General features: G+C 48.5%; 1 protein-coding gene across 3 annotated transcripts; it reads left to right on the top strand.

Moving 5' to 3' along the window:
* On the top strand, positions 1 to 26,921 carry CABP1 (calcium binding protein 1). Of its 3 annotated transcripts, XM_074159606.1 has the most exons (7): positions 13,278 to 13,322; positions 18,049 to 18,225; positions 21,735 to 21,765; positions 22,444 to 22,587; positions 23,854 to 23,963; positions 24,371 to 24,518; positions 26,307 to 26,332. In XM_074159606.1, exons 1-7 carry the CDS (start codon positions 13,278 to 13,280, stop codon positions 26,330 to 26,332), a joined length of 681 nt encoding a protein of 226 aa, XP_074015707.1. The 3 variants fall into 3 exon arrangements, with proteins under 3 accessions (XP_074015705.1, XP_074015708.1, XP_074015707.1); XM_074159604.1 differs by lacking the exons at positions 13,278 to 13,322; positions 18,049 to 18,225 and adding an exon at positions 1 to 603; XM_074159607.1 differs by lacking the exon at positions 18,049 to 18,225 and having other exon boundaries at positions 13,067 to 13,322; positions 26,307 to 26,921.
* Positions 26,922 to 27,852: the final 931 nt, after the last annotated feature.

Genomic DNA, 27,852 nt, shown 5'->3' with positions numbered 1-27,852 from the left:
ATGAGCGGCTCCTCCATGGCGAAAAGCGAGTCCCGCACTTCGCTGCTGAAGGCGGCGGGGAGCCGGAGGGCGGCGGGCGCCCAACCCCAGCCCCGCGGCAACCGCGCCCGGGACGGCAGAGGACAAGGCGGGCAGGCGGGGAGGGAGCAGAGCCAGGAGCCGCTCCCCGGGGAGCCCAGTGCCCGCAGGCCGCTCTGCCACCCGGGCGCCCGGGAGGACGGAGCGAGGGGCGCGGGGAAGCTGTCACATGGACGGGGGGAGAGCCAGCCGGAGCCGGCGGAAGGAGGTCCAAGGAGAGGCAGCGGCAAGGAACCGGTGCGGACATCCAGGCATCACCACCACCTCCCGCAGCACGCCAGCCACGGTCACCCCCAGGACCAGCATCAGCTCTCAGACAGGGATGGGGAGGAGGCAGAGGAGGACTTTTTCTTCAGTCACAGGCAGAGGTCCAGCAGAGAGTCCCTGAAGCTCGCGGAAGGCGCGTCACCTCTGTCCAAATCCAGCAGCAAGTACTCCACCAAGTCCAGCGGCAGCGATCGGTCGGTGGAAGCGGACCCCCTTTTCCACCAGCTGCACCCCATGCTCAGCTCGGTCTTTGGCCAGGTAAGGGGCAAAGCGGCTCTCGCCCCCTCCGTCCCCCCTGCCTGCCAGTCCCCCGCGCCCCCTCCTCCTGCCCGCTCTCGGACCTTCGGCTCCTCGTCCCGGAGCCCCCCGCGCCTCCGGGCGCAGCCCGCAGCTGTAAATGCACTGCTTCCTGGCCGCCCCTGCCCAACTTCTCCCGGCGCTGCGGCACCGCCGGGGCGCTGCGGGGCCGGCACCGGTACCGACACCGGCAGCGAGGAGAGCTCCGCGCCGGGGTGGGGGCGCGGGTCGGAGCCGCCCGCAGCCCCCGGCCGCCCGCCCGCCCCGCCGGGCGCTGCGGAGGGCGCTCTCGGTTGTGCTGGCGGGGGAAGCGCCGGTGCTTTCCCTGTCGCCGGGGGAAGTTGTGGCTCTGCCTGCTGAGGGCGAGAGTCAGAGAAGCGGATTTTTAAAATGTATTTACTTATTAGATTCCATCTCTCTGGCTCCCCGCCTTGCTTTGCTCTATTTGTTTACATCTCCTTATGGTACATTTCTGTACAATCAGCATATGAATCATTTCTGATGGCAGAAGCTGTCAGGAGAAGGTAGTGGGGAGAACGACAAAAAAAATCCTGACCCAATTCCGAAGCCTTCCCAGTCACTATGTTAGGATGGAACAGATGCTTTCGGTGTTTGCAAGCTCTTTCAGTACAAAGCTGTTGCTTTTAGCTGCTTCTGGTAGTGAAATTACCCAACACGGCTACCCTCTAAAAATGAAAAGGCAGAGGGAGACTGGCTCAAAATTTTCTTTTAGAGCCATTTAGGGATGTTACTGGGAGATGTAATCTCCAGGAAGATTAATGTAACTGCAATCTCCCAGAAGCACAATTATAGGTATAAGCCAGTAGCCTGGGCGGCTAAGTTCCAGCCCTGGAAGTGATCGATTAAACCAGAATTATGATTTGTGGGGTTTGTTGTTGTTGTTGTGTCTTTTTTTTTTTTTTTTTTTTAAAGCGGGTTAGCGGGTTGGGAAGCTTTGCAGGGTGCCCATTCAAATCAAGATTATGGAGAGAATGGAAAGAATTTTTGTAACTGGGTGGAAGGAGATGATACACCCCTATCTCTTTAATCTGGTGTCAGGAAATATTGCCTACTTCTGTTCGTTTGGACTTCTCCAGAGAAAAATCAAAGCACATCTGTTTTCCTCAACGATTTTGCATCCTCACTGACAGTCTGCTATTTATGAACATTACGGTTGTGTTTAACTCAGAATGAGTATTACCCTCCCTGTGCCAGTGGTGTACCAGAAGTCTAGATTAAAATTTTGTAGTAGCGATAAGGAAGGGCCTGGTGAGCGGCTTGGTGCTCAACCAGGTTACAAAAAGCAAAATTCTAGCACCAGGCTTTGAAATCTGTGGGCTCTGACTTGTGCTGTCCCTGTAGTTCTGAGGAAAGTGAAGATGTATCTGAGAACAGATTTTAATTCTGTGGAGCTGTCTGTCCCCAAAGTGTCAGAAATACAAACAAATCCATGCCAGAGCTCCCGCTCACAGAAAGCTCTCTGGTTTTGAACTCAGTTCTTACCTGAAGGGTATCTTTATTTTACCTGCTTTGCTGCTTCCATCCCAGTGTCACAAGACACTTCTGAAAGCCGTAAACTTAGCAAAAACTAATTGCAGTGTCGAACGATGCCCCTTACAGAAAAGAGACGGATACAATTCTAGTTTTCACCCTTTCACTGGGTACATTACACCAGTGCTTATAAACAAACACCAACACCTTTCTTTTAGAGCGCAATATTGTTTATTCCCATTTCTCTTTGTATTTATCTCTCACTTGCTTTGTTTGAAGTAACTATGAGAGAATGACCATCTAGTGGAGATTCTAGGGCTGGCTTTTAGGAGTGGGCTGTACAGGTGATTTGTGGATACAAGAAGGGGACCTATAATGCAGGAAACACAAAGAGCTGGTTACAGGAAGGGAGATGTGAAAATTTTTTGGTAGTAATACCAAAATTCTGGGATGAATAAAGGCCCAAGGATAAGAACTGGAAATTCTGTCGTGGAACTGAATGATGGAAATTTTGTTTCTGTGAGTGAAGAAGCAAACGCTAAGCATTGTGTAAAAATGTGAGCAATGTTTTGAGACAGGCAGGGACTTAAACCTGCAGGAGCCTGAGTTGCGGCCTGGGCTGAGGCAGGGTCACAGGTACAGAAGTGTCCAGGGTTGCGGTGTAAGGCTGCAGGTTCTGTAACACTAGTCTGCTCCACTTTGTAATTAGTAGAGAGCAACAGCTCAGTAGACAATTTATTTAATACAAGAACTTCTCTCCAGCCCACACAGCCCACTGTGAAACAGTTAAAACAGTAATTTTGCAGTACGTAGAAGGAGAGGAGCACAGTGATGCATACCTGCAGCAGCAGAGCACTGTGGTCCAGCAGCACCAGTATATCTTGTCCCAGCTCTACAGATGTGGAACATCACCCTGTTCTTCCACGGTGGTGCAGTGATGTGGTCGCAGATGCAGACACTACAGTGGTACAAGCAGATACGCAGAAAAGATCGCAGGGATGACTTCTCGGAGGATGTTGTTATTGCAGTAACAGCAAAAAGGAGCAGCCCAGGACTACAGGGTTGTGTCTGAGGGAGACAGATTTGTGGCTGTGCAGAAAAAAAGACAGAGTGAAGGCAGAAGTGCCGTGTTTATATAACCAGCACAGCAATATAGTGCACTGTGGGTGTGTACTCCAGGAGAATGCTAAGATACTGCCAGGATACAGCATGCAGTGATATTTTATTAATTAGGCTTATGCTATATCAGTGCAGTGATGTTCTAATATAATAAAGCAATAATACTCTTTTAGGGCATTTTACCATTTTGTAATTGAGTGGTACATGAATTAACAAAGGCAGGGTAGTGTAATGATGTATTAGTATAAGCCAGGATGTCACCTTAGTCTAACAATGATGTGCTTGCACACTGGATTGGGGAGGCAGCTGCAGAAAAGCACTCTGCTGTGGAGTTTATACCGGGTTAGCATGCAGTGCCGCACAGCACTGACAGCGCGCTGGTGTGGTAATGCAATCCTGTGGCAGAACAGAGATGTGATACTGGTGCCATGCGGTAGGAGTTTGGCAGTGCACGGGTGTGATAATTGTGTACTGTTGTAGCCTGACAGAAGAGTTTAACAGTCTAATGATGTAGTAATACAATATTCCAGAAGGGAGCTAGTCTGTACAGCAGTGATTACTTCTGGTGTGATATTAGCAAAGGGCTGTGCTGATCTGACAGCACCATCCCCTTGTACCAGAAAGCAGTGAGTGAGATGTTACCACTGTGCCGTGGTTTTGGAAGCACGGCTGTAAGTTAGCACAAGGGCAATGTCACAGACTGACATGGTGACAGAAGTGCAGGGTGAGTACAGGCTGGCTATACGACGCGTGTGATAGCGGGGTGGCTGTGTTTTAAAGTAGCCCTGCAGCGGCAGTAGCTGGGTGCAGTGTGAGAGCAGTGCAGTGACTCACGGGTGTAATTGGCAAGGGATGCATGTGGGATAATGCCGTGAAGTGGGAAAGTGGCAAGAAAAGTGGGCGTGGGGAGCGCGTTTCGTATAATTTTGGCCTGGTAGCAGGATAGTGTTGGAGTGGCCAAGTGGCAAAGGAGTGTCATGGAGCAAAAAGGAGCATGCTATCACCCCAGCAGGGCAGTATAGCGTGATGGTCCTATAGCACTGATAGCATGGCTACAGGACAGAGTTTAGCAACAGTGTGGTATCGAGCAGTCACACATCTATAACAGGAGAGGAGCAGTGATCCCTTGGCAGCTGGGATGGCAGTGAAGTGGCAGCCTGGCAGCAGGACAGAGTTTATTAATGTGACAACAGTAGCAACAGCAGGACAGAGACTGGGACAGCAGTGCGGTGGCAGCAGGGACCACGGTGCAACAGTTTTGTGGCAGCAGGATTCCTGGGGCAGCAGAGATGCGGCAGCAGTACCTACAGTGCAGCGGCAGCTTGGCAGTGGGCTCGGGCACAGCACGGTATGGGTACTGCGGCATAGAAACCTGCCGCTTCTCCTCACTTCATTCCTCCTGTGCCACAGTGCTGGCCTAGCTGGCATCTTTAAGAAGAGCTTTTTCCGGGCCTTTGCTATGCAATATTAATTTGCAAGCGATCCTGCCATGTGAGACCTGACCATTTTCAGAGCCGTTTAGCTTTCACACCCTGCCCGACTGTTAAATTTTTCAGTGAAGTGATTCCCCAACAGTTTTCTGTCAATTGCCTCTGGTAGCATGGGGATCAGAGGGGTCAAACAATGCTGTAGGGAGTCATGAAATATTTACAGGCTTCTGCTGTTAGCACTGTGGCCAAAGGGGCTTTTGTATTTCTATTTGTACAGGGAGTTAAAAGCCTCTCCTATCTGCACCGATTCCCATTCCTGCTTTAATGTAAGCATCCACATTATCATGAAAAGAGGGAAGAAGTCTTTCTGCATTTCCTGTATAATACTCCTTTTCTTGTCCTGCTCCATCTTCCTTTACTCAAGGGCTTTAGTTCATCTTAACAGGTCTCAATGGGCCTTGGAGCAAACCGGGATGACAGAAGTGGCCCCGTGTTTGGTCCTGATGTGTCCCCAGGCTGCCTGTGTGGGAAACTGGTGTCAAGAACATTCTCCTCTAAACCAGCCGGGAGCGGCAAGGTAAAAAGCACCTTGTCCAGCCCCTCACTCTTCTGATCTCCTTGTCCAGAGGGTGACCTTGTTCCCTCCAATGGCTCAGCTCAGCTGATTCTGATGGGAGTTTTGCCCAAGAGCAGTCGCTGCGTCAGGACCATGTTTGGAGCTCCACCAGCAAAGAGCTGGGGAGCCCCAGCCAGTCCAGCTGAGGGAGAGGGGTTAATGGCTCAGTAATGGAAGTTTTTGGTTGCCCCCATGTGTTGCCGAGGGAGGCTGCAGTGTGTTGGGCTGTGCTGGAGCCGTGATGCCAGTGATGGAAACTTTTGGGTGTCGTGCTGTGGGATGGCAAAGGTGAAGGTGAAAGGTCTGTGTTTGCAGGTGCTGGCATGCGGTTTGTACCATGCTGTAAGGCAAGTGAAGCAGCGGTGTGCCAGGGCTGGTGGCAAACGGAGGACAGGCTCTAACAGCTACTCATTTACAATGTTAAATCAGTGCAGTAATTTGGGGTGAATAGACTTCTTCTGGCTCAAAATGACCAACCGCCGTAGTGATGCTGATCCCAATTCATAGTCTTAGCTCGCTGGTACGGAGCGTGGGTGCACAGGTTGGGAAGAAAAAAAACCCAGAAGCAGCACTGGATCCTTCCCCGACTTTTCCTGCTCTTTTACGGCACCTCTGAAGGCATGTTCCGTCCCCAAAGGGGTCCTCAAAGGGCGCGGAGAGGGAAGGCTGTCCCCGGGGCCGCGGGGGACAGTCCTGCAGCCGGCGGTACGCCCCGAGCTGCTGCCGGGGGCAGCCGTTCACAGCCCTTCTCTCCGCCGCGGGGGACACCCTCCCGCGGGGCTGCCCCGGGACAACAGCCGCTCCGCCTGGTGCTCCCCCGTCCCCCTCCCGTCCCGTCCCGTCCCGTCCCGTCCCGTCCGGTCCCGCCGCGCTCGGCGGCCCCAGGGCGCCCCCTGCTGCGGGCGGCGCTGCGCGGCCCGGCCGGCTCCTTCCCTCCCCGGGGCCGCTTCCCCGGTCAGTGCGCCCTGGGCACCCCGGGGCTGCCCGGGCCACCGGTGAGGGTGTCAGACCCGGGGATTGACCCGTGGTTGCCCTCATGTAGGCGAGAGCTGGACCGGTCGTCCCGCCGATTTCCAGGCGTGTATTTGCTGGGGTCTGGGTACCTGCATGGGGCTCGTAAAGCCTCCGTGCTTCCATCCCTGCATGTGTTGGCACAGCCCATGTCCATGCATGTAGCCTGACATAAAGAGCCTTCGTATAAACGTCTTGTCTGTATACACACAGCCTGTATGCGTCCAGCCTCTGCTAAGTCTTCTCTGTGCCTATGCAACCACCCCTGTACATGTATATGCGTTTCTGTGCTTAAAATGACCAACGTATTCATACATCCCTGCCTGCTGACACTCGCCATACCTTCCAAGGTACGTCTCATATGTTTTCTATATGTAACGGACACAGACACAGATGAACATTGTTCCACTTGAGCACATCCACTCAGCTCCCCCCTTGCTCAGCTTGGAGGAAAATTTATCACATTTATTGCTTGTGAAGAGCTTGAGGGATGGGAGCCAGACGTACAGAATCACTGAGGGGCAATGGATAAGCTTCCTGCCTGCAGTGGGTCTGCCAGCAAACATTAATCTTTGTCAGTGATTTACTTTTTAAACAAATCTGTTTTAAAAGGATATGGAAAGACATCAAAATAAAACCAAGCTAAAAGAACATTCATTAAATATTCTGTTCATGAAATATACAGCAGCATGATCTAATGCACTGAAATACACAAACCTTCTGGTTAGATTCAGCTTATCTTTTGAGGGAAGAAAATCTTTCAATAATAAATTAATCACAATTTAAATTAGTCCACTGTGCATTCCATCAACCTATACTGCCTTGAGTTTTGTTTCATGCAATATTGGGTTTGAACAAAGTGTCAGGGAAGAGTTTAGCTTTAGATGTAGTGGCTGGACTGCAGGTTTGTCAGCCGAATTAGCTGTGGTTCTTTGTAGCATCACAGCTTCAGTAACTGTTTTTCCCCGATGAGTCCATGAGTGGTATTGATTTCCAATAACAAGCAGCTATATGGTGTGCATCCAGTAAAAGATGCCTAGCTAACTTTGGGCTCCCTTTCAATAATCCTCTGACATTCCTCTGACCTTAGAGAGCAACAGCAGTGCCCAAGAACTTGAGTAATCCTCCAATTTCAATCAAATGCTCTGCTTAGAAATAAAGGCAAGCAGCTGTTGTAGCTCGTATGGTCAAATTTAGTTTTTTAGTAGCTTTCTGCACCAGCATAAGACCATGAACTCAATACTATCTATGAATGACGTCATTAGCAATATTTGAATATTTCTTCCACCTATTCCTCCCTTTGCACCTTGCAACCATCTTTGGAAAGAATATACAGCATTCCTTCATCCCACACAGATGAAATACATTCTTTGCTCTTGGAAGAAAACAGGCAACTGTGTAACGTTGCGAAGCATCATGTCACAATGGTTGAAGGCAGGAAGTAGAAAACCACCAGCAACCCCCCTGCATTCTGCTGAAATGACGCAAAAAGGGTTTAGGTAGCTTGTGACCAGCTGTGTTGAGATATAGCCAGAGATCTCATACTGGGATACACAGTTTGATCCCTTTGAAGGTGTTGTCAGGTCCTTACTCAAAATAGAAGTGAGGCAGACCTCGGTTTTATGGTGGCGTGTCTCTTGTAACGCTGCAGGGTTGCTTTCTAGCATTTGGTTAGCACTGGTTTCCAGGCCTCTCCTCACCTAATAATCAGCCACACTTTTCGTAGCACCTCCGTGTGCCAGCCGAATAGTGACCCCCTGTCCCTTTTACTTTGAAAGAGGGGAGGGAGCCAGGGCAGAATTAACTGCTTTTGCTGTAGTCCCAGACGGACAGAGAGTGACTTGCAATTCTCATATTTCTGAGCAAAGGGAAGGGACCACGTTAGGCTTGTTTTAAACAATCTTTGTACTGCTTATACATGGCAAATTGTCACAGCACCTTCTGGGCTGTCAAGCTTGTACTTGTCTTTTTGTAGCCCATTGATGATCTTGAAAGCAGAAAATTTCCACAACACGTTGTGCTCCGGCCAACACGTCTCCTATGCAGGGACTTGGAAGTTGGGATAGTGCAAAATACGTGGACCAGATCTGCATGGAAGGTGTCAAGAGATGGCACAGTCCCATCTCTTTTCATCTAATGCAGAATAAAGCCAGCTAATTACAGTCAAAGCTGTTCTAAACAGAAGTTGACAGTCCAGGCTTTGTTACCTTGAGAGGGATGGAAAATATCCTTGGTCTTTTTAATAACCTTTCTGTTGTTTGTGATTGAATATGATCCAATTGCTCTAATGGAGGAGAATATTATGCACAGCATGAGTCAGCAACACTTTCTTCCTGGAACAGCTGACAGCAAAGAAAGTTCCCAAACTCTCTGCAGAAATATTCCTCCCCCCAGATGAGGATCTGGACTGCATCCACCGATACCTGCTGGTGCCTCCCCTTGAGATGGACCTGTACTTGTCTGACTGGAATATGGAACCATCCAAGGTTCATTTGAGGTTAGAACAGACAACTCGGTGTGCAGCAAAAGCACTTGGGAGCCTGACGCAGAAGAAGAGAGGGAAGCCAGTTGCAGAAGTTCAGAGTGCCAGTGCGTGTTCCAGCGGTCAGGAGCTTTCAAATGAGGCCCTCGACAGCACTGGCAACAGGAGGATATTAACAATTCCAAATGCTTAGGCTCATCTGAGGTCATCCAGTAAACAAGATTGAGTTGTTTCTTGTAAAATACAGATCTATAACCACCAGCTAAAGGGTGGTTGGGAGCAGATTTAAAGCTACTGATCAATATGTGCACTCTCCACTCTGTGATAGGAAAAAATAGACCAAAAATTCTTACCCTGTTAGGATAAATTAAATAAGGTGGTGTATTTTAAAATACTAAATCCTCAAAGCATGCAATGACCTCTTAAGGAAAACTATGGACTTCAGTGAAAAGATGCTAGGAATGAGTTTTCCCTACTTTACAATGTACTCTCCTCAGAGAGTAACCCTGCTACCTACTGACACTGCCCTGTTGCAGTGTTTGTGTTGTGCTGAGAACAACCATCTGATATAACATTCCAGCAAGTGAAACACCATGCACTGAAATGGGCCTGGCATCTGAACAGTCTTCCTGTACAAATCCATACTTCCACTGGAAGTTTTTGCCAAGCAAAGCTACAGACCAATAAGCAATCACAAGATTTGGACTGACTTTTGTTCTTTCTGTTGTGGCTGTTGGATATTTGCTGCCACTGGATAAAGTTTCTGGCAGCTACAAAGTGATTAGCTATGGTGGGATCCAACATTTTCCTATGGAATGGGCATTTCTGCCAAAGGTGCCAACCTGAAGCACAGCACTGCTGCTTTTTAAAGAATCCAGACATATTAAACCACCTAAATCACTCCCTGTTCAATGCCAAGTCACCCAGCCTCCTCCCTGCTCTGTGCTCAGGTCAGTCAATGTGCCAAATGCTTCTTTCCTGTGAGCTGAGACCTTGCTCTGTGCCAAAGCACATCCACTGAGGTCTCTGCTCTTCACCTTGGGCCTGAGGGAAGAGGAAGGGATGTGGGCACATAGGTAAGACTCGCATTTCACAAAGTTCCTACTGATTTTTAGAAAGTTTACAACACAGCCCCAGACCTTAAAAGAACAGTGTGATTGCCACAAAGAACAGTGTGGGAAAACCAGTATACATGCATGTGCAGCCCTCCCACACGCACACTGACTACCCCAGATATAGGCATACCCACAGATCAGCACCTACACACAAATGTTTTTGACACACTTATTCTCAGCATCCTGTTCTCTTACAGCAGCCTCAGTTGGAGGAAGGGAGAAAATATGTTCCTTCTAACCTAATCTTCTAATGACCTTTCTGCCAACTCCACTTTCCTGCCTGACTCTTAAGCTGCTCGTGGTGGTGATGGGAACAAGATCCCAATGTAGAGGGCGATTTTCCTCCTCAGAGGTCAGCAGGGTCTGTCTGCTAAATTGTGATGTGCTGCCCAATTGCTCTTAAGAGATTCAGGATAAATAAGGAGATAAGCAAATTGTTGATCATTGCGTCTCTTGGGCCCCTTGCATCTCTGCCAGAGTTCTTGCAGAGTCGAAGCACTATGATTGTGCTGCAAACCTGGTGCAAGTGGGCTCCCATTTCCTCTTCTCTTCCTGGACTGTGACCTCCCTGCCAAGCCTGGCAGCAGGTCTCAGCCCTCTCCCTCTGCCCTGCACATTTCCTACAGCTGTCTGCAACTGAGGGGAAGAAAAGCAGGACTGCGGGCAAACGTGGCAGCGTGCCACGGTGGCTGGCTCTGCATGCTCGGGTACGAGCTATTATTTAGAGGATGACCATCTCAGTTTCTGTTGAGAGGCTTTTAATGGTCTGTAAGGCACACTCAATGCCTGTCTTCCAAAGCTGTCCCGTGGCAGTCTGGGGGCTGTAATGGATTCTCCTGGCAGGAGATGCCCGACTCCCTTGTTCCACTCCCTCTCTCTGGGAGGATGTGGGAGATGGGCACTTCTCAATTGCAGAGCGTTCCTGGCCTTCATGCTGCCTGTCAAGGGGAGATTCATTAGCAGCAGGGAGGCGATTCTCTCTCCTCTCTGCTCTGGAATTGGAGTCGTTTGTCTCGGGAAGGAGCCCAGGCGCCTCACTCGCTGTGTGGCAGCTTCTGCTCAAGGGAGACAAGCACTTCGTCAATAAACAAGCAGCCTGGGGAATGGCTCCAGCTGACAGAGGACATTATTAACGACCGGCACTTTGGCTGAGGGTGGATCAACCTCCCCTTAGCTGCTTTAAGAGAGGAAAGAGAAATAGAGCTAAAGATGGCAGCCCTGAGAGGAGCTGGGAGTTTCAGCATCCTCCCGCAAAGTGCCCTGCTGTGAGGTCCAGGGCTGGCACAGCCCCCAAGGAGTGACTGCATATTTCCCTAGCGTCAGGGGTCCTCAAACTGTGACAGCAGGAGACAGGCCCATCTCAGGAACAGTTTCGCTTCCCAGCCCACAATGGGTGGGCTCTGCTATGGAGGTCTTCCAGACCAGAGCTTTCTTACCCCCTCTGTCCATCTTTCAGTCTGCCCTGGGTACAAAGGATGTCTTCCAGTATCTGCTACTGCAGCTTTTTGCTTTGGAGAGCCTGTGGACCTTTGTGCAGCTCCTTCCCAGGCCATGCAGTGAAGAAAGCATTGAGGGGATCTGAGAGGAAGCAGTTTTGCTGCCTTCACTCTCGGGAAGCAGTTAGTACAAGGAAGAGCAAGAAACACCGTCCCGCATGGCTGTGCATTTCTGGTTGTGACTGGAACTGGAGAAGCTGTTGACTCTTGTTGTGGTTGGACTCCTAAACCCACCTCCTCAGGTAGAAGAAGCCTCTAACCTCTAAAGCAACCGTTGATTCACCTTACAGTCATACTTAATTTGACACAACACCATCAGGGTGGAAGCAGAGAAATCCCTGCTTTGTTGTGACATTGACAGTTCATCCTTCTCTGTCCTACAGCCCTAGAGCCGCCAGGAGAGCGAGTCCTTGGCTCCTGCATGAAAAAGCATGTGGTGCAAGTACTCAGCCCATGGATTAAGTCTTTGTAGAGCCTTTTGTTTGGAACCACACTCTCAAAGAAAGTTGTGAAATCTTTCAGCTGAGCACCTGAGTGTCCAACCGACCTACTGCATAGACAGGGTGTAGGATCAGTGTCATCTTGGTCTTCATGGTTCTTGAAGGAGGTAGCTCTTTGTGCCCTGGCTTCTTATTACTGTGGAGCTGCAGCTGTGGTGGCTTCATATCTAAGGGTGCATTCACTATCCTGTTCAGATCCTGTTGCCTGGGTGTGATGGTGAGGTTTTTATGCAATTTAAATCTCTTTTCAGACTGAATGCTCTTATGCTCAGCCTGAGATCAGAGGAAAATGTATTGGGGACTCATCCCTTTTCTTTCAGAGATTATTTGGTTACCACAACAAGCCTAAAGTCCAGAGTTCAGAGCTGGCTCTAGGCTTGGGAGCCTCTTCTTTATTTCATGACCTGGATGCTTGGAAATGGAATGGATGGATCTGACTTTCAGATTCTTTGCTTCACATTATCTAGCCTGGGGCTGGTCAGATTTAGGATTCAGGTGTGAGCCCATCTTTGGCAGACTTGTGCTGGTAAACCACCAGTTGATTTCTACTTGCAGAAAACTGGAAAAACTTTACCACAAGACTGGCTCAAGGTCTCTCCCTTGTGGTTAAAAGTTACTACCCTGGGGCTGAGAGTGTTTTAGGGTCCCTGGACCATTGCCTTCAGGCTTGCTTCTACTGTGGCAGGAAAAGGAGGAACTTCTAGGTCTGCTGGTATTTATAAGGTGAAACAGGTCCCACCCAGATAAATGGTCCATTTCTGCTCCGAAATGAGCTCTGGACTCTGCTCCAAGCCCCTAAGTGGATTGCCTTCTGGCCAGCCTAGCTCTTTGGTGATTGAAAAGCCAAGAGGAGTTAGAAGGGGGGTGGGTAGGGATGCGATGTTCAGAGGCTGTGTGGACCCAAACTAGCTGGATTCACTGAACTCATCACTGAAATCACTTCTTGCGATGCCTCTCTGTTTTAATTCTCCCTGAATCAGCCCTCTCCCATGAGTGAAACAATCTTGCCTGCAGATTGAGGGGGGTGGGAGGGATTTGAACATTAATCTGATGTAGATTATACATCCGCCTCCCTCTCTCTCCCCTTCTCACTCTCTCTCTCTCCCTCTCTCTCCCTCTCTTTCTGTCTGTTTCTCTCCCCTCCCTCTCCTTCCTGCTTCATCTCTTCAAGAAAGTGAACATAAAGTAAAAACACGGAGAGAGAGAGGCAGAGAGAGAAAAAGCTCCCTGAAGAGGGAAGCCCCAGCAGCCAGTAGCTGTTTGGATTTGCCTGGCGCTGCCTTTCTTACTTTGCTCCCAAGGAATACCTTTAATGGGATCAATTGCTTCAGTTCCTTTATAACCAAGTTCACCGGAAAGGCAGACTCAACATATTATGGGCAACTGTGTGAAGTCTCCACTGAGAAACCTCTCAAAAAAGGTATGTTCCCTGAATCAAAGTGCATTGTGCATTTCCAGCCCTGCTTCTTGGGACGGGTGACGTCGTGGGCAGATGGGAACGGGAGGTGGGAGAAACACAGAGATGTGTATGAAGGGTTCAGCTCACTTCACCAGACTTTTTTTGTAAGAGCTGCTCATGCAAGTGCAACCGTTAGAGCTATAACGTGTATAAATAAACGTGTGCGTGTGCATGCACGGGAGTAGGCTTGTGTCCTGCTCCGTGTGTGTGTATAGCTGTCCTCTGGGTACCTGCAAGCTTGTGCTTGGCGATGTGCACGGTGTGCTGGCACACGTCTTCTGTACGGGCAGCTTAATGTCGGTGTGTTTGTGTGAGTTTGTGTGTGTGCGTGCATGTGCTTCAGCTGGGAGGTATCTGCATGAGTCTAGCCATGTGTGTCGTTTCTGTAGGGATGTATGTTCATGTGCATGTGAATGGGGGTGTTGTGAATGGTATTCATGTTCGTGTGTAAGAGTATGCACACCTAATGAGCCCATCTGAAGTGTGTGTGTGTCCTTAGCTCCTTATGTCTCTGTGTACACATCCTGAGGTGCAGGAGCAGGCATGCATTGTTTGTTGTGAGCGTGTAGGGGGAATTTGTGCGTATCACACACGTATGCCCGCTTGTATGGCACTCTGTGTGTGTGTGTACCTGCTGGTGTATGTCCTCAGAGGTCTGTATGTAGACATGCATGTGTTTTTATGTATATCCATCCTCACGTATGCACACATCTAGTTTTGTTGGTATGTGTTTGGGTACAGAAGCTTGTTTTCCTCTGTGACCTGTTTGTCCATGCCTCTGTTTGCAAGGGGACACTCTGGGCCCTGGCTGCGTGTTCGTGCATCATGTTGCTCATCAGCAGGGCCCGTGTGTCTATATGCTTGGGCCCAGCTGGACTTCATCTGCGAGCCATCATGTGTACGTGTTCGGCTTCAGCCTGTGGTCCGCTCTGTGCTGAGGTTTTACAGTGATCCCAGGATAAATTAGATTCAGGAACGATTCTTCTATTAGGGACTAGATTGAAATGGGAATGACGTGCCCCAGAAATATTTCTTGTTTGACTGATGTCAGTGTCTCGGAGCACTGTGTACCTGTCAGCCACATGCTTCTCACTCAGCATTGCCGCAAATCTAATAACTCAGCAAAAAGCTATGCAATTCACTCCTCGTAAATGAAAAAGTTATGCTAAGCATCCAAAGTATTGCAATGAGGAGCTACCTCTGCGGAGACCTTGCCGACAGTGAAATGCCACTGCCATCAGGAGTCTCCACCCAGGAGACTTTGCCACCCGGGAAAGCTCCTCTGGAAGTCTCCACCCAGGAGACTTTGCCACCCGGGAAAGCTCCTCTGGAAGGGAGCTGTTGGGGAGAGGACCTCCCTAACAAGGAGTTTCTTCTGGCCAGAGATTTGCCTTTTCTGTAGAAACACGGTTTGCTTGTTATCTCAGCTGCTGTAAACAAGGCCAGTAATGGCACAGTGCTGCTGCGGGGGAGCTGGGATACATGAGGAGGGAATTCATCACCAAGCAGTTAGCCAGTGCTGAGACCAGTCCCTAGGTCGGGGTGACCTTCAGGGAGAGGCAGAAGTCGTCAAGGTTTACCCAAATGTTGCACATACAAAAACCCAACTTGGTTGCTTGTAGGTCACCTCCAACTTACAAAAAAGGCTGCAGCTGTGCTCAACATGATCAAGATGATTGCAATTAAATTCTGACGTGTGGCCAGGCTGCTTGAATCAAAATAAATTCAAGAACTTATAAGCTCTGTGTCGTCAGTCTTTTAGGTAATTTATGCTTTCATTCCTAAAAGCTGCTTCAAATAATGCACTTTGTGCCTGGTTAGAAGTCCTGAGATGGCAGGACTAAAGAAAGTTGCAAAGCTGAGTTAGAAAATTTCTCAGACGTCACTCCAGCTAGCTGTGAATTAAGGCCTCAGGCACTCATCCTGACAGGTCCTGCGGCTCTGCTGCTCTTTTGATCACAACACACAGGACTGTAGTGGAGACTTTGCAGATCAGTCTTAACATTGCACAACTTCACTTGGCTGTTTTACGATCCCGGTTGTTTTTTCTCAGATTTTACCTTGGGCAAACTAGTTTTGCTTAAATGGTAGAGGAGGGACTGTAGACAACATGTGTGAAACCTGCTCTTGGGTGACAGACTGATCTCTTGAATACAGGATTTCAGCACTCCCAGGCACCAGCTGTCTTGGTCTGGGTCTGGCTTGACACAGGGATAGCTTGCCTGTTTTGGTGTCAGTGCTCAGGCTTTGTCTCCACAACGTCTGTTGTTGGCAGCTTCACTTTCCCACTGTCACAGTGTCCCCCTAGTGATCCCAGCAGCCAGCCTGGCTGCTTTTCTCTCTGAGATGCACTGCAGTTGGGATGAAGAGGCCCCTCTGGGTTTTCCACTCTGCAAAGTCCCTCTGACACCCAGGCAGGAATATGAGGCGAATCCTGTTGCACTTCTGCTGCGCAGAAAGGAAAAGCTTTGGCGTCAAGATCTCTTGCTTTGCCACCCTTCACCATCACTATGGCCATCTCTAAGTCATGCTGGTCTCTTCCCTTTCCACAATCTGCTGGTTTGACACAGCCAAGGGCTGGACTCAGTCAGGAAGAGTAGTGGTCTTTTGTTCAAGGAATGGACAAGGAAAGCCTGAGGTCCCCAGTCCTGTCCTTGCATTTTTCTTGTCATGCACACTACTGTTTCCTCTGTAACAGGCGACTGACGTTGCTTTGCCCTGTACCCATATCACAGCTCCCTTCCCAGCTCTGCCAGGATGTAGGAACATGGTGGAGGGAACCTGTGGGGATACTTGGAGGAGAAACCTGGGGAGCTTCTGGCAGAGGGATCATGGAATGCCATGAATCCTGCCTGCAGTGGCAGAGCAGGGCAGGGATCCCCTGTTGGGGTCACACTAAACCATGCACCTTGATACCCTGGCACTGTGGCAGGTTGTCTGGTCAGGATCCTCAGTGGCTCTTGGGAATTGTTTCATCAAACTGGAAATCTCTACCCACACAGGAAAATAATGGGGTGACCATTCTGTGGTACTGCTCTGTGGCTTGGTAATAAACTCTGTTGACTGGAAGGGTCAGAAAACAAGGATTAGGGGGCTTTGGGGCCTTTGATCTTTCACGTGGCTTCGCTGGACTTAAATGCAGAACTGATGAGGGCTATTTTAAGTGATTCATATTATTTGGTATATTAAACTGAAAAATGTGCCAAGAAATAAAGCTGATAATTTTGAAAATATATTGCACTGATATCACGAAGCTGTGCAGTTCAACACAGATGCCTTGACATTTAGCTGAACTAGTAATATGCCATTTGTGGACGGATGCTCATCTTTCAGGTTTTTAAGGACAAGCACCCTATGTGTCAGATTTAATCAGAGACAGTTTTCTTTCCTCATCCATGACTGCAACGAAAATGCTTTTCTGCTTCATTATTTTCTTTCTCCATGGCTTGCTTTTTGAGTTGTTTTTGTTTTGATGCTTGTTATTCACATGACATTATACATGAGCCGATTGGTGTAAGACTGTGTACAAAAAAGCAAACTACAAACCATGTGTGCAATATAATAGCACACGGCAGACACAGCAAGTAGATACAAGAGACTTGGACAAGTGTGAACGGGGCATGTGTAGTATCTGGTCTTTTAGCCTGAAAAAGCACCTCAGGCTTTAAAGAAAGGGTTAATAGAGACAATGACAATTGACAGAACTTCTCTGATCACCCCTGGGAACACCGGCTGTAAAAGTAGAATCATTCCTGAAGAAGAATCTGATGTATGATTAATGTTTATTCTATAAAACCAAGGGTCCTGTGGGTTGTGCTGGCTTTTTATAGCTGCATGGGAATATCAGGATAAGAGTTTTCTTGCAGAGCCAGGGAAATGCATTTCTATAAAAGGAAAGCAGTGCCTCCTTATAAAATCCAGTGCTGGATTCTGTTCTGGAGCCCTAGCTTAGCAGGACGTGTGCACTTAGGAAAATGTGCAAATGCAAACAGCCAAAAATGTTGTGCCTGTGCCTGATCTCCACTTTGAGACTGTCAGTGATTAGAAGAGGGCAGTGCAGTAACTGCCTGAGACCCTGAGGATGTAACTAATTAGAAGTGGCACAGGGAGTGTGAGCCTGCAGTTGGCAAAGCCACCTGATGCCGTAAATGGCCTTCTAATAATATTACAAAGCGTGTGATGCTGTGTTGCTGAAATGTAACGCAGAGCCTAATGCGGGGTCTTTGCGCAGGCTGTGCCTGGTCTCCTGGGGATGCCCTGGCCGTGCGGCTCTGCCAGCAACTTTGCCCTGGGCACGGGCTGGCACACGTACTGTTAGGCTGGAGCGTGCTGGTCCTGTGCAGATCATTCAAGGGATCGTTAACTGTGGGGCTGATAGTGGGAGCGTGGCCCTTTGGGCTGTGTCTGGGTAGATGTGAGCAGTGCTGAGAGTTTGATGTCATTTCAAAGCGAAATTCTCCTGGTTGGTTGTACTTCTGTCAGCTTTTGAAAGTGAACTCCTGGACTTACTGCTTCTGTATAAATCCTAATAGACCGGTGGGGGGGACGCAGTGTGGACCAGATGAAGGAAATTTAGCAATAATGTCTCTGCGAGGCGGTTCAGTAAAACTTCAGAGGAACGGCTGGGCGAGACGGGGAGGTAACATCCTCTGTTGTGTTGTTTGCTTGCTGCTGGTTGGCTGGGAAGATCCGCCATGAGGAGAAGACGTGCTATAAGGCTGTCCAGACGAGTGAAGAGGGGCCATCGTCTTGCGAGTACCAGGGTCCGCTCATGGTGCTGGCCCAGAACTGCGCCGTCATGCACAACCTGCTGGGGCCAGCATGCATCTTCCTGAGGAAGGGCTTCGCAGAAAACAGGCAGCCTGTACGTAAGTTACACCCAGCCGGGCAAGACACGCACAAAGCCGTGTGGATGCGAGCCGGGGATGCGGAGCTGCCCACATGCTCCATCTGCTTGGAGCTCTGTAACCCCCATCCCTGGGTCTCGAGCATCCCGGCTCCAGCTCCAAGTGCAAATACAATCACAGGCAAATGTCTAACCCGAAGGATGTGCAGAGATATCCCTGTGCCTAAACACCAAGAAAGAAGGATTCTAAAAATGCAGCTATGGAAGATAGATCCAAGCCTACACTCAAGTAGGCATAATCATATGGACTCAGGAGGAGTCCAGTGTTCAAAGGTGTTATTCCAGCAAGACATCCACATCTCATTCCCAGAGGCTTGGATTAGCATTTAAGGCCTAAATAGCCACTTAAATGCAAATCAGGGCATCTGTATTGGGAACAAGCTGTCCCACAGAGGTGCCCGTATTTGATATTGTTCCTATCAGCTCACAGTAGGCACAATATTACCCGCAGAAATAAGCATGCATCTGCTTCCTCGCAGATACCCAAACACAATCTCTTATGCACTATCATACACAGCCTGACACTGCAGCAATCCCAGCCAAATAAACCCAAGAACATCAGTCTGTCCTCATATTTGCAAATAGTGCCAGACTACCAAATGCTATTACCCATATACACACAGATAAATAGCAAAAACACATCCATCCATTCAGTCACACTTCTTTGTAGCTATGTGTTCATATATATCTGGTGTATGCATTTATATACAAAAATGAAAAATATTTGTATGTCAATTCAAATGTATACAGCTGGACATGTTAAATATACAGAAATATGCACCCTATTTGATTCCTACAATAACATGAATTTAAAGACCTACACAAACATACGATTAACACACTTTTTAGGGATACATATGAGTGAATATGTGCATTGTTTGTCAGATATTCACCCAGTGCACTCCATGTTCTTCTGGTGAAAGAAAGCTCCCCTCAGTTACCTGAGAGTCAGAGCTTTCTTGACTCTGGAAGAAATCTGTCTTACTCATGCATTGATATCTGCAGCTGTAGGAGACACCTAGATCTTTATTTCTGAAACCTCTTCTTCAACCAACAGCCCCCAAAAGAGACATTATTTGTCATTACTGATCAAAGAGCTTTTGTTCCTCCCAACCTTTAGCCACTAAGTGATCACATATTCCTTGTGCCAGTTCACTAAAACACAAAACATAATTTTCTCACACAAGCACACTGCTGGCATGCACAGAGCTACCTGTCATAGGAGGTAGGTCCAGCTCCCTAGTGGAAGGCTCACAGCTGGACAGGTGTCCATCCTGTTTAGGCCCTGGAAACTCACGGTTCCCTAAGAAGTCTACAAAGTAGGATTAGTGATGTCTCCAACTACCCTGATGTAGAACAAGTGTATCTGATAAAAAGCTTTATTTTTACTGACTCTCTAGACCAACAGGATTTATTGTGCATAGAGCAGACATAAATGAGGGTAAGGCCATTATGTATAATGGACTCTTTGAGGGTCACCTCTGCTCATATCTAGGATCCAAACTCGCTGAACAGTTTTATTCCTCTTTCCATATGTTCTCCAAAAGCTTTAGGGTGATTCAGCCCATTTCTTCCCGAGCAATTTTCCTCATTTATCATTTTAGGGATCTTCTTTCAAATTTAAAACAGAAAACCTCTTCATGACGTTAGTTATCGCTTGAGTCAGATTTTTGGAGGGACACAAACCCTCCCCCTCCTTTTGCATTCGCAGTCTGTGGCTCTCTGATGGTAGAATCTGCATGTGCAAAGATATGCTCAGAGCCCTGCAAACGCAAATGCCTTGGTGTGCAAAATTAGAGCCGGTGCTGAAGCCCCCGTTTCTGACATGTGTCAGTCATGTCGGTTGCCACGTGGTCTTCAGCGAGCGAGGAGGAGGATGGCCTAGGTCCTACCCCAGCCACTCTCACACGACAGCGGTTACCGCGGGTGAGTCACGGCCCCCTTTGCACCGTGGCGGTGGTAATCAAACCCCTTCATCTGCTGCCGCGCCGAGCGGCTGCCGGCACACAGCAGTATCTCCGGGCATTAATGACTGTGAACTCTGGAATGAGGTGCACAAGGTGTTGGTACTGGTCACGGGTGGTTTTCATCTGCTATTTTATCTAAGGCAGGAGGGCAATAACGCCTCCTGCATCCGGTCTAAGGAGCTTGAATTGTTTTATTACTTGGTGTTGATGAAAGCGGAACAAATGGGATGACATGTTTGAAAATACCAGGTCTGTGAAGGATGAAACGGCAGAGCCAGTGTGCTCCGACAGTTCCATCCAGCACAGAGATGCCTCTGGGAAGGTTATGAGTGGCAAGCTGGTCATTTCTCTGGCACAGCCCACTTTTGCACAGACGTAAACCAGTGTGTGTCCTAGTTTGCTATGCACTCTGAGCAGCCGCCATTAGTTTCCAGAGGAGCCTGTGGTTAAATAGCAAAGGATCATCCTTCTCAAACTGATCAAGGGCACCATCTCCAGGGACGTGTGGTGAGGCTGGAGGACACCTGGAAGGCAAGGAGAAACTCCCCACGGTTGAGGGGAAAAGCTGAGAGTGAGACGACAAAAGAGATGGCGTTTCTGTGTTTCCAAATTCTCAGATGTTTTGGATTTGCCTGGGAGCCATGAGAGGAATTAGAAAGGGCATTTAAACCAGAAAGCAGTGCATTTCCATGCTCATCTCTTCTTCCTGGTGCAGTGTTGGAATTTTCCTATACTCTTTTATATCCTCCCCCTTCTTCCAAGAAATTCAGATTGGATGTTTGAAGTTGCAGTGTTTCCTGAACATGGTGAATCCTTGTCCTGTTTTGTTTGTAGATGACCTTGATGATGTATATGTCGTGTGTCTGCCTTCATGCCTGGTTTCAACATGCTGGGGGGAAGGGGGAAGTTCCTACCTTTTTGTGGGGACTGACTATAGGAGATGGCACTGGGATGTTGGCTCTAAGAGAGCTCGTGGCTGTCCCTGTCCTGCCAGAAGGACAGGGATCAAGCAGCGATCCAAGCACATGATGGTATAGACCTGCTGGTTACAGGGACTGCTTCCAGCTGTTTTGATCTGGCTGTCTCAGTGGAAGCTGCGGTAGGAAATACAGAGCTCTAGAGGAGATCATAATTGCTGCAGGACCAGTCTCTGCTCCAGGGCTTGGTGCTGGGAAGCTTCATGAAGGTGCTCAGAGTACTGTCAGGTGGGGAGGCCACACATATGGCTGTGCTGGCCCAGGTCTCTTCTATTTTGGGGGAGCACCTCTCATCCCCCTGTCCAGCAGATGAGATGGAGAGGGGCTTCCACAGGGAACTGTACAGGCTAACATGCCTCCTGTTGGGGAGGAGGCCTTGCTAGGTAGATGGTATTAAACATGTCATCACCTTCTTGTTTCTTCTCTCACTTTCTGGCTTGTCCCAGAACTGTTTGCACCAACAAGTGTTATTCTGAAACTGTATTTGTGGCAAGCTTGAACATAGTATGTTCTCTTTTTGCAGGATAGAGAACTGCGTCCGGAAGAAATTGAAGGTAAAATTTGTCACTCCTTCTGTGTCACCTTTCTCCCTGCCCAGTGAAAACCTACTGGCTGGCCCTTCCAGGTTGGCCCCCATGGGGTAAAATAATTTGAGGCAAATCAAAGGAAACAATTACTGGAATAATTCCTGGCAACCCCAGCAAAAAGAAATAATATGTAAAACTGCAAGAGTGCTAACTGTGAAGGAATTTGCGTCCATTCCAGCTTCTTCAGGGTGGGAGGATAAGTAAAGTAATGGGATATTAGCTGTCAGGGAACTGCTGTCCACCCCAGCTCCCACAGAAGTGTTGTAGAGCATGATGCAATAGTATGGCTCCAGGGAAGCTGTTTTATCTGCTAATCCCTACAATGAGTGCTATATAATATAGTGCAGGGGTAAAAGTTGGGAAAACATACTGCTTCCAGTTTGTTTAGGGGGTGCAGTTTAGGAACGATCAGTTCATGGCACTTGTAGTGCAAGCAAGCTTTCCTGTAAGGAATGGGTCAGCAGCGCTGCTGATAGAAGAGCTTAACATTGCTCCAGTCACTGCCTCTTTGCAGGGAGATCTGCTGGGAAAATACGGAGTATCTTAGGGAGTCTGGCCTCATAAAGGTTTCTGGGGAGGTTTCTTTGAAAAGGTATTTCAAGCTGTCACTGACAATATTGTTCTTTTTTGGATCCACTCCCACAGAGTTAAGAGAAGCCTTTAAGGAGTTTGATAAAGACAAGGATGGGTTTATTAACTGCAGGGACCTGGGGAACTGCATGCGAACCATGGGCTACATGCCTACTGAGATGGAGCTAATAGAGCTCTCCCAGCAGATCAACATGAACCGTGAGTAATGTCCACTTGGCTGTACCTCCCTGTTGCTGCTGTGCCCTGCATCGTTTCCTCTTGCTCCCTCAGTCTCCTGCTGTCTCTTTTCCTTTGGATTTTTCACTCCTCTTTTTTTGGTTCTCATTTTCTCTCCCTATCATCTCTCCTGTTTGATTGTGGTCCCTAGCAGTCGATGCCTTTGTTTTGCACTTATCAGAGGGGCTGGGTGGACTGTGCTGTATGGGAACAGTGTGTGGAAGGACTGTCCTTTGTGCTTACGCTGTCAGGTGTAAAACTGCCCTTGATGTGGGCAGTTAGACATCAGTGCACAGGTTGTGGGTGCTGTCGTATTGAAGCTGTTGTTAGATGGTGTCAGACTGAAGAAAGAGCCTGGGAAGATGGAGATGCTTTGGTTGGAATGGGTAATGGATGGGCTGTTCACTCTGTGGTGGGTGTTCATGGATCTGCTGTGTGCCTGGGGAAGGGCTGCGAGCGAGCTGTGCTGGCAGCGTCAGATGGGAGCATCTGATGGAGTCATGGAAAAATGTGACAAACATGTCCGATTCACTGTAACTGTGTTTGTGCCCCTTGCCTTTCACCATAATGCTTGTTGCCTCTTGTCTGTAGAAGTGGGAAAAAGGTTATCTAGTGCATGTTATTTCTGACACAGGATGATGTAAAAAGGACAAGTTACTTGGTCAAGGGAAGGAAAACAGTTGTGACACACAACCAGTCACACACAAAAGCAGCTGATAACCCTGCCAGACAAGTGCTTAGGAATTTCAGAGTGTTACCAGCTTTCAGATGGAGGACAAACAAGGAAAAGGACCAATACAATTAATAAACTGTTGGACATACATTAGCCACTGCCCATGGAGCAAGATTCCACCACTGCTGCAGGGCACTGCCCAGGCCATGCAGGAACATCGTTCTGTGCCCTTGCTGTACCCTTTGGCACAGGTGCAGCAGAGGGTTGCTGTAAGCACTAGAATGAGGCCTAATAATAATAATAAGCCTCTAATACCTAGTACGTGATACCATAAGGATGTGACAGTCCATGGCAGCCTAGGATAGAATAACTTGGGCTTATTCCACCTAGCCCACAATCCAGAAAATATAAAGACAGTGTAAAACTACCTCTGCTTTTCCTTCCACTGTCCTGCACCTTCTGTGCTCTGCTTCCTGGAGAACAAGCCCTCTCTGGGGCACACAGAAGTGCAAAGTGACTGTTGGGCTTGGCTAACGTATGGAGTCCTTACACATGATCTTTCATCTTGTCCCAAGTGGGTGGCCATGTGGATTTTGAAGATTTTGTTGAGCTGATGGGACCAAAGCTGCTAGCAGAAACTGCAGACATGATTGGTGTAAAAGAGCTCCGTGATGCCTTCAGAGAGGTGAGTGCTCCCTACCGCGTGCCCCCCAGAGAGGTGAGCAACAGGAGACAGGAAAGAGACAAGACCCACTGGGGAAGAGAAGAGGAGGAGGAGAGAGAAGCACAGTGGAAGACAGAGAAAGAGTCAAGCCAGGCATGAAACAAGGGAGGTGCAGAGAAAGTCACTAAGATAAGGGAACCATTGAGGAAAGGAAGAGGAAAGCTGATGCAGACACAGCAGTTACAAGGGGTTTCTGAGGAGAAAAGACAGACTGGATCCAAAGGGCACCCAAAGGAGGAAAAGCAGGGACAAAAGGAATACAGGAAAAATAGGGCACTCAGGAGCAGGACAATACAAAATCCAACCCAGAGCAAGATCTATTTCTGTTAACTGTATTTCCCCTGCTGGTGTTTTTCATGTACTTGCAGTTTGACACCAATGGTGATGGGGAGATCAGCACCAGTGAGCTGCGAGAAGCCATGAAGAAACTTCTAGGGCAGCAGGTGGGCCATCGGGATATTGAAGAGATCATCCGGGACGTGGATCTGAATGGAGATGGGCGTGTTGATTTTGAAGGTGAGAAGGGATGAACGCTCCCTGTCCATCTGCTCTGGTATGAGTCAGAGTTTCAGCTCAGAGGTGGAAGCGGAAGGGAAGATTTGCATGCTTGGAGCCCAAGTATCTGAAGTATGGAGAAAAAAGCAAACAAGGCGTGGGTTTTTTTCCTAGTCAGCTGAGGAAAATGGAGAATATTGGCCCACACAGGAAATTCCTTAGCTAAAGTGTTCATTTGTATATCATCTCTTGCTGCATCTCAGTTTCAATTAGGTCTCTCTCCATAATTCTAGCATGGTAAGAGACATGCCCTGTCACAGAGAAGCAGATTCTGGTGCACACATGCTATGGCAGCCTTCTTTTTATGAGGCGTTTTCCTTTTCATCAAATCTATTGCAAGAGCTGTGAGGAGGCTGGATTGGTTTGGATAATGCATTGCACCTTCCATTTCCTCTGGCTCACCTTGTTATCTGGGTTTATAGAGAATTTGTTTCTGTGCCTTTATGCCAGAAGATGGTCACATACCAGATGTACTCACTAGGATTGCAGATGTCTATGCAGATGCAGATCTAGAAGTGTCATGTTAAATCCTAGAGATAATTCATTTCTTCTTCCAATTTTTTAATGCCAGAAGGACTTGGAAAAATAAGAGTGGTTAGGCTACTATCCTAGCCATTAGCCATGGCAGAAGCAATATTAATAGAGCTCAGGGTTTCTGGCAAGGGAAGCAGTTGATATCAGACAGCTAAGCGGATCTAAGAGCTGGAAGGTGTGAGAGCATGGCAGGCTGCTTGTTTTCCTAGTGCAAATCCAGATGTCCCTTTGCAGCACAGGAGCTACAGAATTAAAATAAAATTGACATAATTTTTTTGGCTCAGAGGCATTCCTGGGTCTCCTGCATGACAAGGAGTCTCAGTCCTTGGGATTACTGAAGGTTCTGAGAGCTTTGAAAATGTGAAAAAAACTAGAAGTGTCTCCCTAGAAAGTATCTGGTAGCTGCAGTTGTTCTAATGCACTGGCTGATTACATGACAGTAGCTCTTCTTGTTTCCTACAGCTAAATGTTAGACAGCTAAAATACATGAAATGCTATCCTGGTATCATTTTCTCTGTGAGTTACTGCTTTAGTTGTCAAAGGACAGCTCCATCAATGGAAAAGGAGAAGTCAAGGGGGTAATTTCCACTGGCCTCCTCTTTGCAGAGTTATTAGTTCCTTGGCAGTTGAAGCACAGAATGAAAACACATTTATATTTGATGGCATTTACACTCAATTTGAACAATTGTAATTGACTTCACAAGCTGCAGGGTGGTGAAGAAATAGATCCAGGGTATCCTTACGGTTAACTTTTATTTTTAAAAACAAGTCCACCGAAGTAAACTTTTCTCTACAAGAATGCTGATACCTCCCAAAACATTGGTGTCTCTGTGAAGGGACAAGCTTATTGAGAAATCATACTGTGTTCCCAAGACTATAAATCAAGGTTCCCTGCAGTTACAGTGAAGGGAGACAGCACTTGCCGTAGTGTCTCACAAGGAGTTGCTTGCACAAACAAGACTATACAGTGGCTGGGAAGGAGTCCGAGGCAATTAAGTGACCTGCTGGTGGGATCATATCACCATATCTAATGCAAGGATTAAAGCCTGTTTTGTTTGAGCTCTCCAGGGCTGGTCATGGAGCGGCACAAGACCTGCTGGCAGTGTCTGGACTCTCAGTTTCACCCTGGCTGCATGCTGTCTCCAGGGAATGAGAGCTGGGTTTGGGACCATGGATGCCTTCTGCTTCAGGGCTGTCTTTTCTTGTTGGTTGCAGAGTTTGTCCGCATGATGTCCCGTTGAAGATAATTCTCAGCTAAAGAAGAATCAGCACCTTAGAGAGGGCAGAAGAGGACCTAGGTGGAGCATCTAGCCCCGATGTTCCCACATGAAGGTTTATCGGCTGGCTGCAACTGGGACATTGCAAGATGACCTGCTGCTCCTCCCTCATGCTGGTCCCCATGCCCCTCCACCCTTTCACACTGTGAAAGACTTGCATCTTCCTACAACTGGAACCATTCCTTGAAGATTGCAGGAAACTGCAGAGCCAGGACTTGCCATGATTGCTTTCATGGCATATTTGCAACTTCAGACTCCTCCTCCCCAGCTTTATTCTCCCACCAGCTGCTGCAAAGCAAAAGCAGGATAAATCCTCTTGGCTCGGTGGATGAGAGCAAAGCCATTGGGACTGGTGGCAGCCTCAGGGCGTGCTCTGCACTTCTTGGTTTCCCTTGGTGAACCGTGTCTGTGTTTGCTGTCTCTGTGTGTGTGTCTGTCTGTGTGGAGTTATTTATGCTTCCCCGGCACATATTCGCATCTCCTGTGGTTATGTTTACCAAGAGTAAATTCAAATACATGTCTTGTGGGGGGAAAGCGATAAATATGCACGCTGAAACAATGTGGAGCCTGGATGTCCCTTGTGAGACGTGGTGGCCGGGCTGGGGGAGAAGGGCTGCAGCAGATGCACACCAAGGTTATCTGCACTGGGTTCCAGAGGCAACTCCTTGCTGCCGGAAGGGGAGTCACTGCCGACCACTAAGCCTGTGGCAGGGCTCCCTCCTGCTGTCCTCATGGCAAAGGGGCCTGGAGGTGCCTCTCAGGGAGGGTCCCCACTTCTGCATCCTCCTCACTTGCAAGGGGGCAGGTGAGAGCCCCTTTGGTGGCCCGGCAAGGAGCAGTGGGAGAAAGGGCACAGAGGGGAGCTGGGTGGGAGGACGATAGGCAGCAAGAGTCAAAATCCCCCCATTTCCAGACCATTTCAAGCACAACTGTGAGTGTATGCACAGTGAGGGCCATGCTGCAGGAGCTGAGCTGTAACACCATTGGTGCCGGGGATTAGCCCGGGATTCTCCTTGTGTGGCAGTGCCCTGCTCTCTGGCTTGTTCACGCTCAAAAATGCTGCATGTGCCTGCAGTGGTGACAACAGCAGCTTCCAGCCCCAACCAGATGCTTTCAGAAACATCAGTCGCTCATCCTCCTTCCCCTTTCCCCAAGATGATCCCAGCCTCCTGCTCCCTTCTCCTACTCTGCCAGACCTACAGTTGTCCCCTTGCCCTATACAGAGGCTCAGTCACAATTTGCCAGTACTAATTTCTGCTTGGTTTCAAAGGGCATCATTATTGCTGTGTGTTTCTCAGTGTGACTGGGAGCTGTTTTCCTCCCAGTTGCCCCCTTACTCCAACTGGGAGGTTAGGGACCAATACCCTCCGACTTCCTCCATCTCAAATCTTTTACTTCCCAGGTTCCCTTTCAAATTCTCAGGGTCCACAAATCCGTGTCCCAAAGGAGGATTTTCTCTCCTGCTTTCCTGTTGCTGTGCCAAC

This window comes from Numenius arquata, chromosome 16, assembly GCF_964106895.1.
Source record: "Numenius arquata chromosome 16, bNumArq3.hap1.1, whole genome shotgun sequence".
Classification (NCBI taxonomy): Eukaryota; Metazoa; Chordata; class Aves; order Charadriiformes; family Scolopacidae; genus Numenius; species Numenius arquata.
Note: the sequence above shows the minus strand (reverse complement) of the source record. Positions and strands in the feature narration are given on the sequence as shown.

Excerpts from the sequence above, each read along its gene's own strand:
- CABP1 (XM_074159604.1), top strand. The coding sequence starts at position 1 with ATGAGCGGCTCCTCCATGGCGAAAAGCGAGTCCCGCACTTCGCTGCTG. Across the intron at positions 23,964-24,370 it reads TCCGTGATGCCTTCAGAGAG|TTTGACACCAATGGTGATGG; the intron begins GTGAGTGCTCCC and ends ATGTACTTGCAG. Across the intron at positions 24,519-26,306 it reads TGGGCGTGTTGATTTTGAAG|AGTTTGTCCGCATGATGTCC; the intron begins GTGAGAAGGGAT and ends TGTTGGTTGCAG.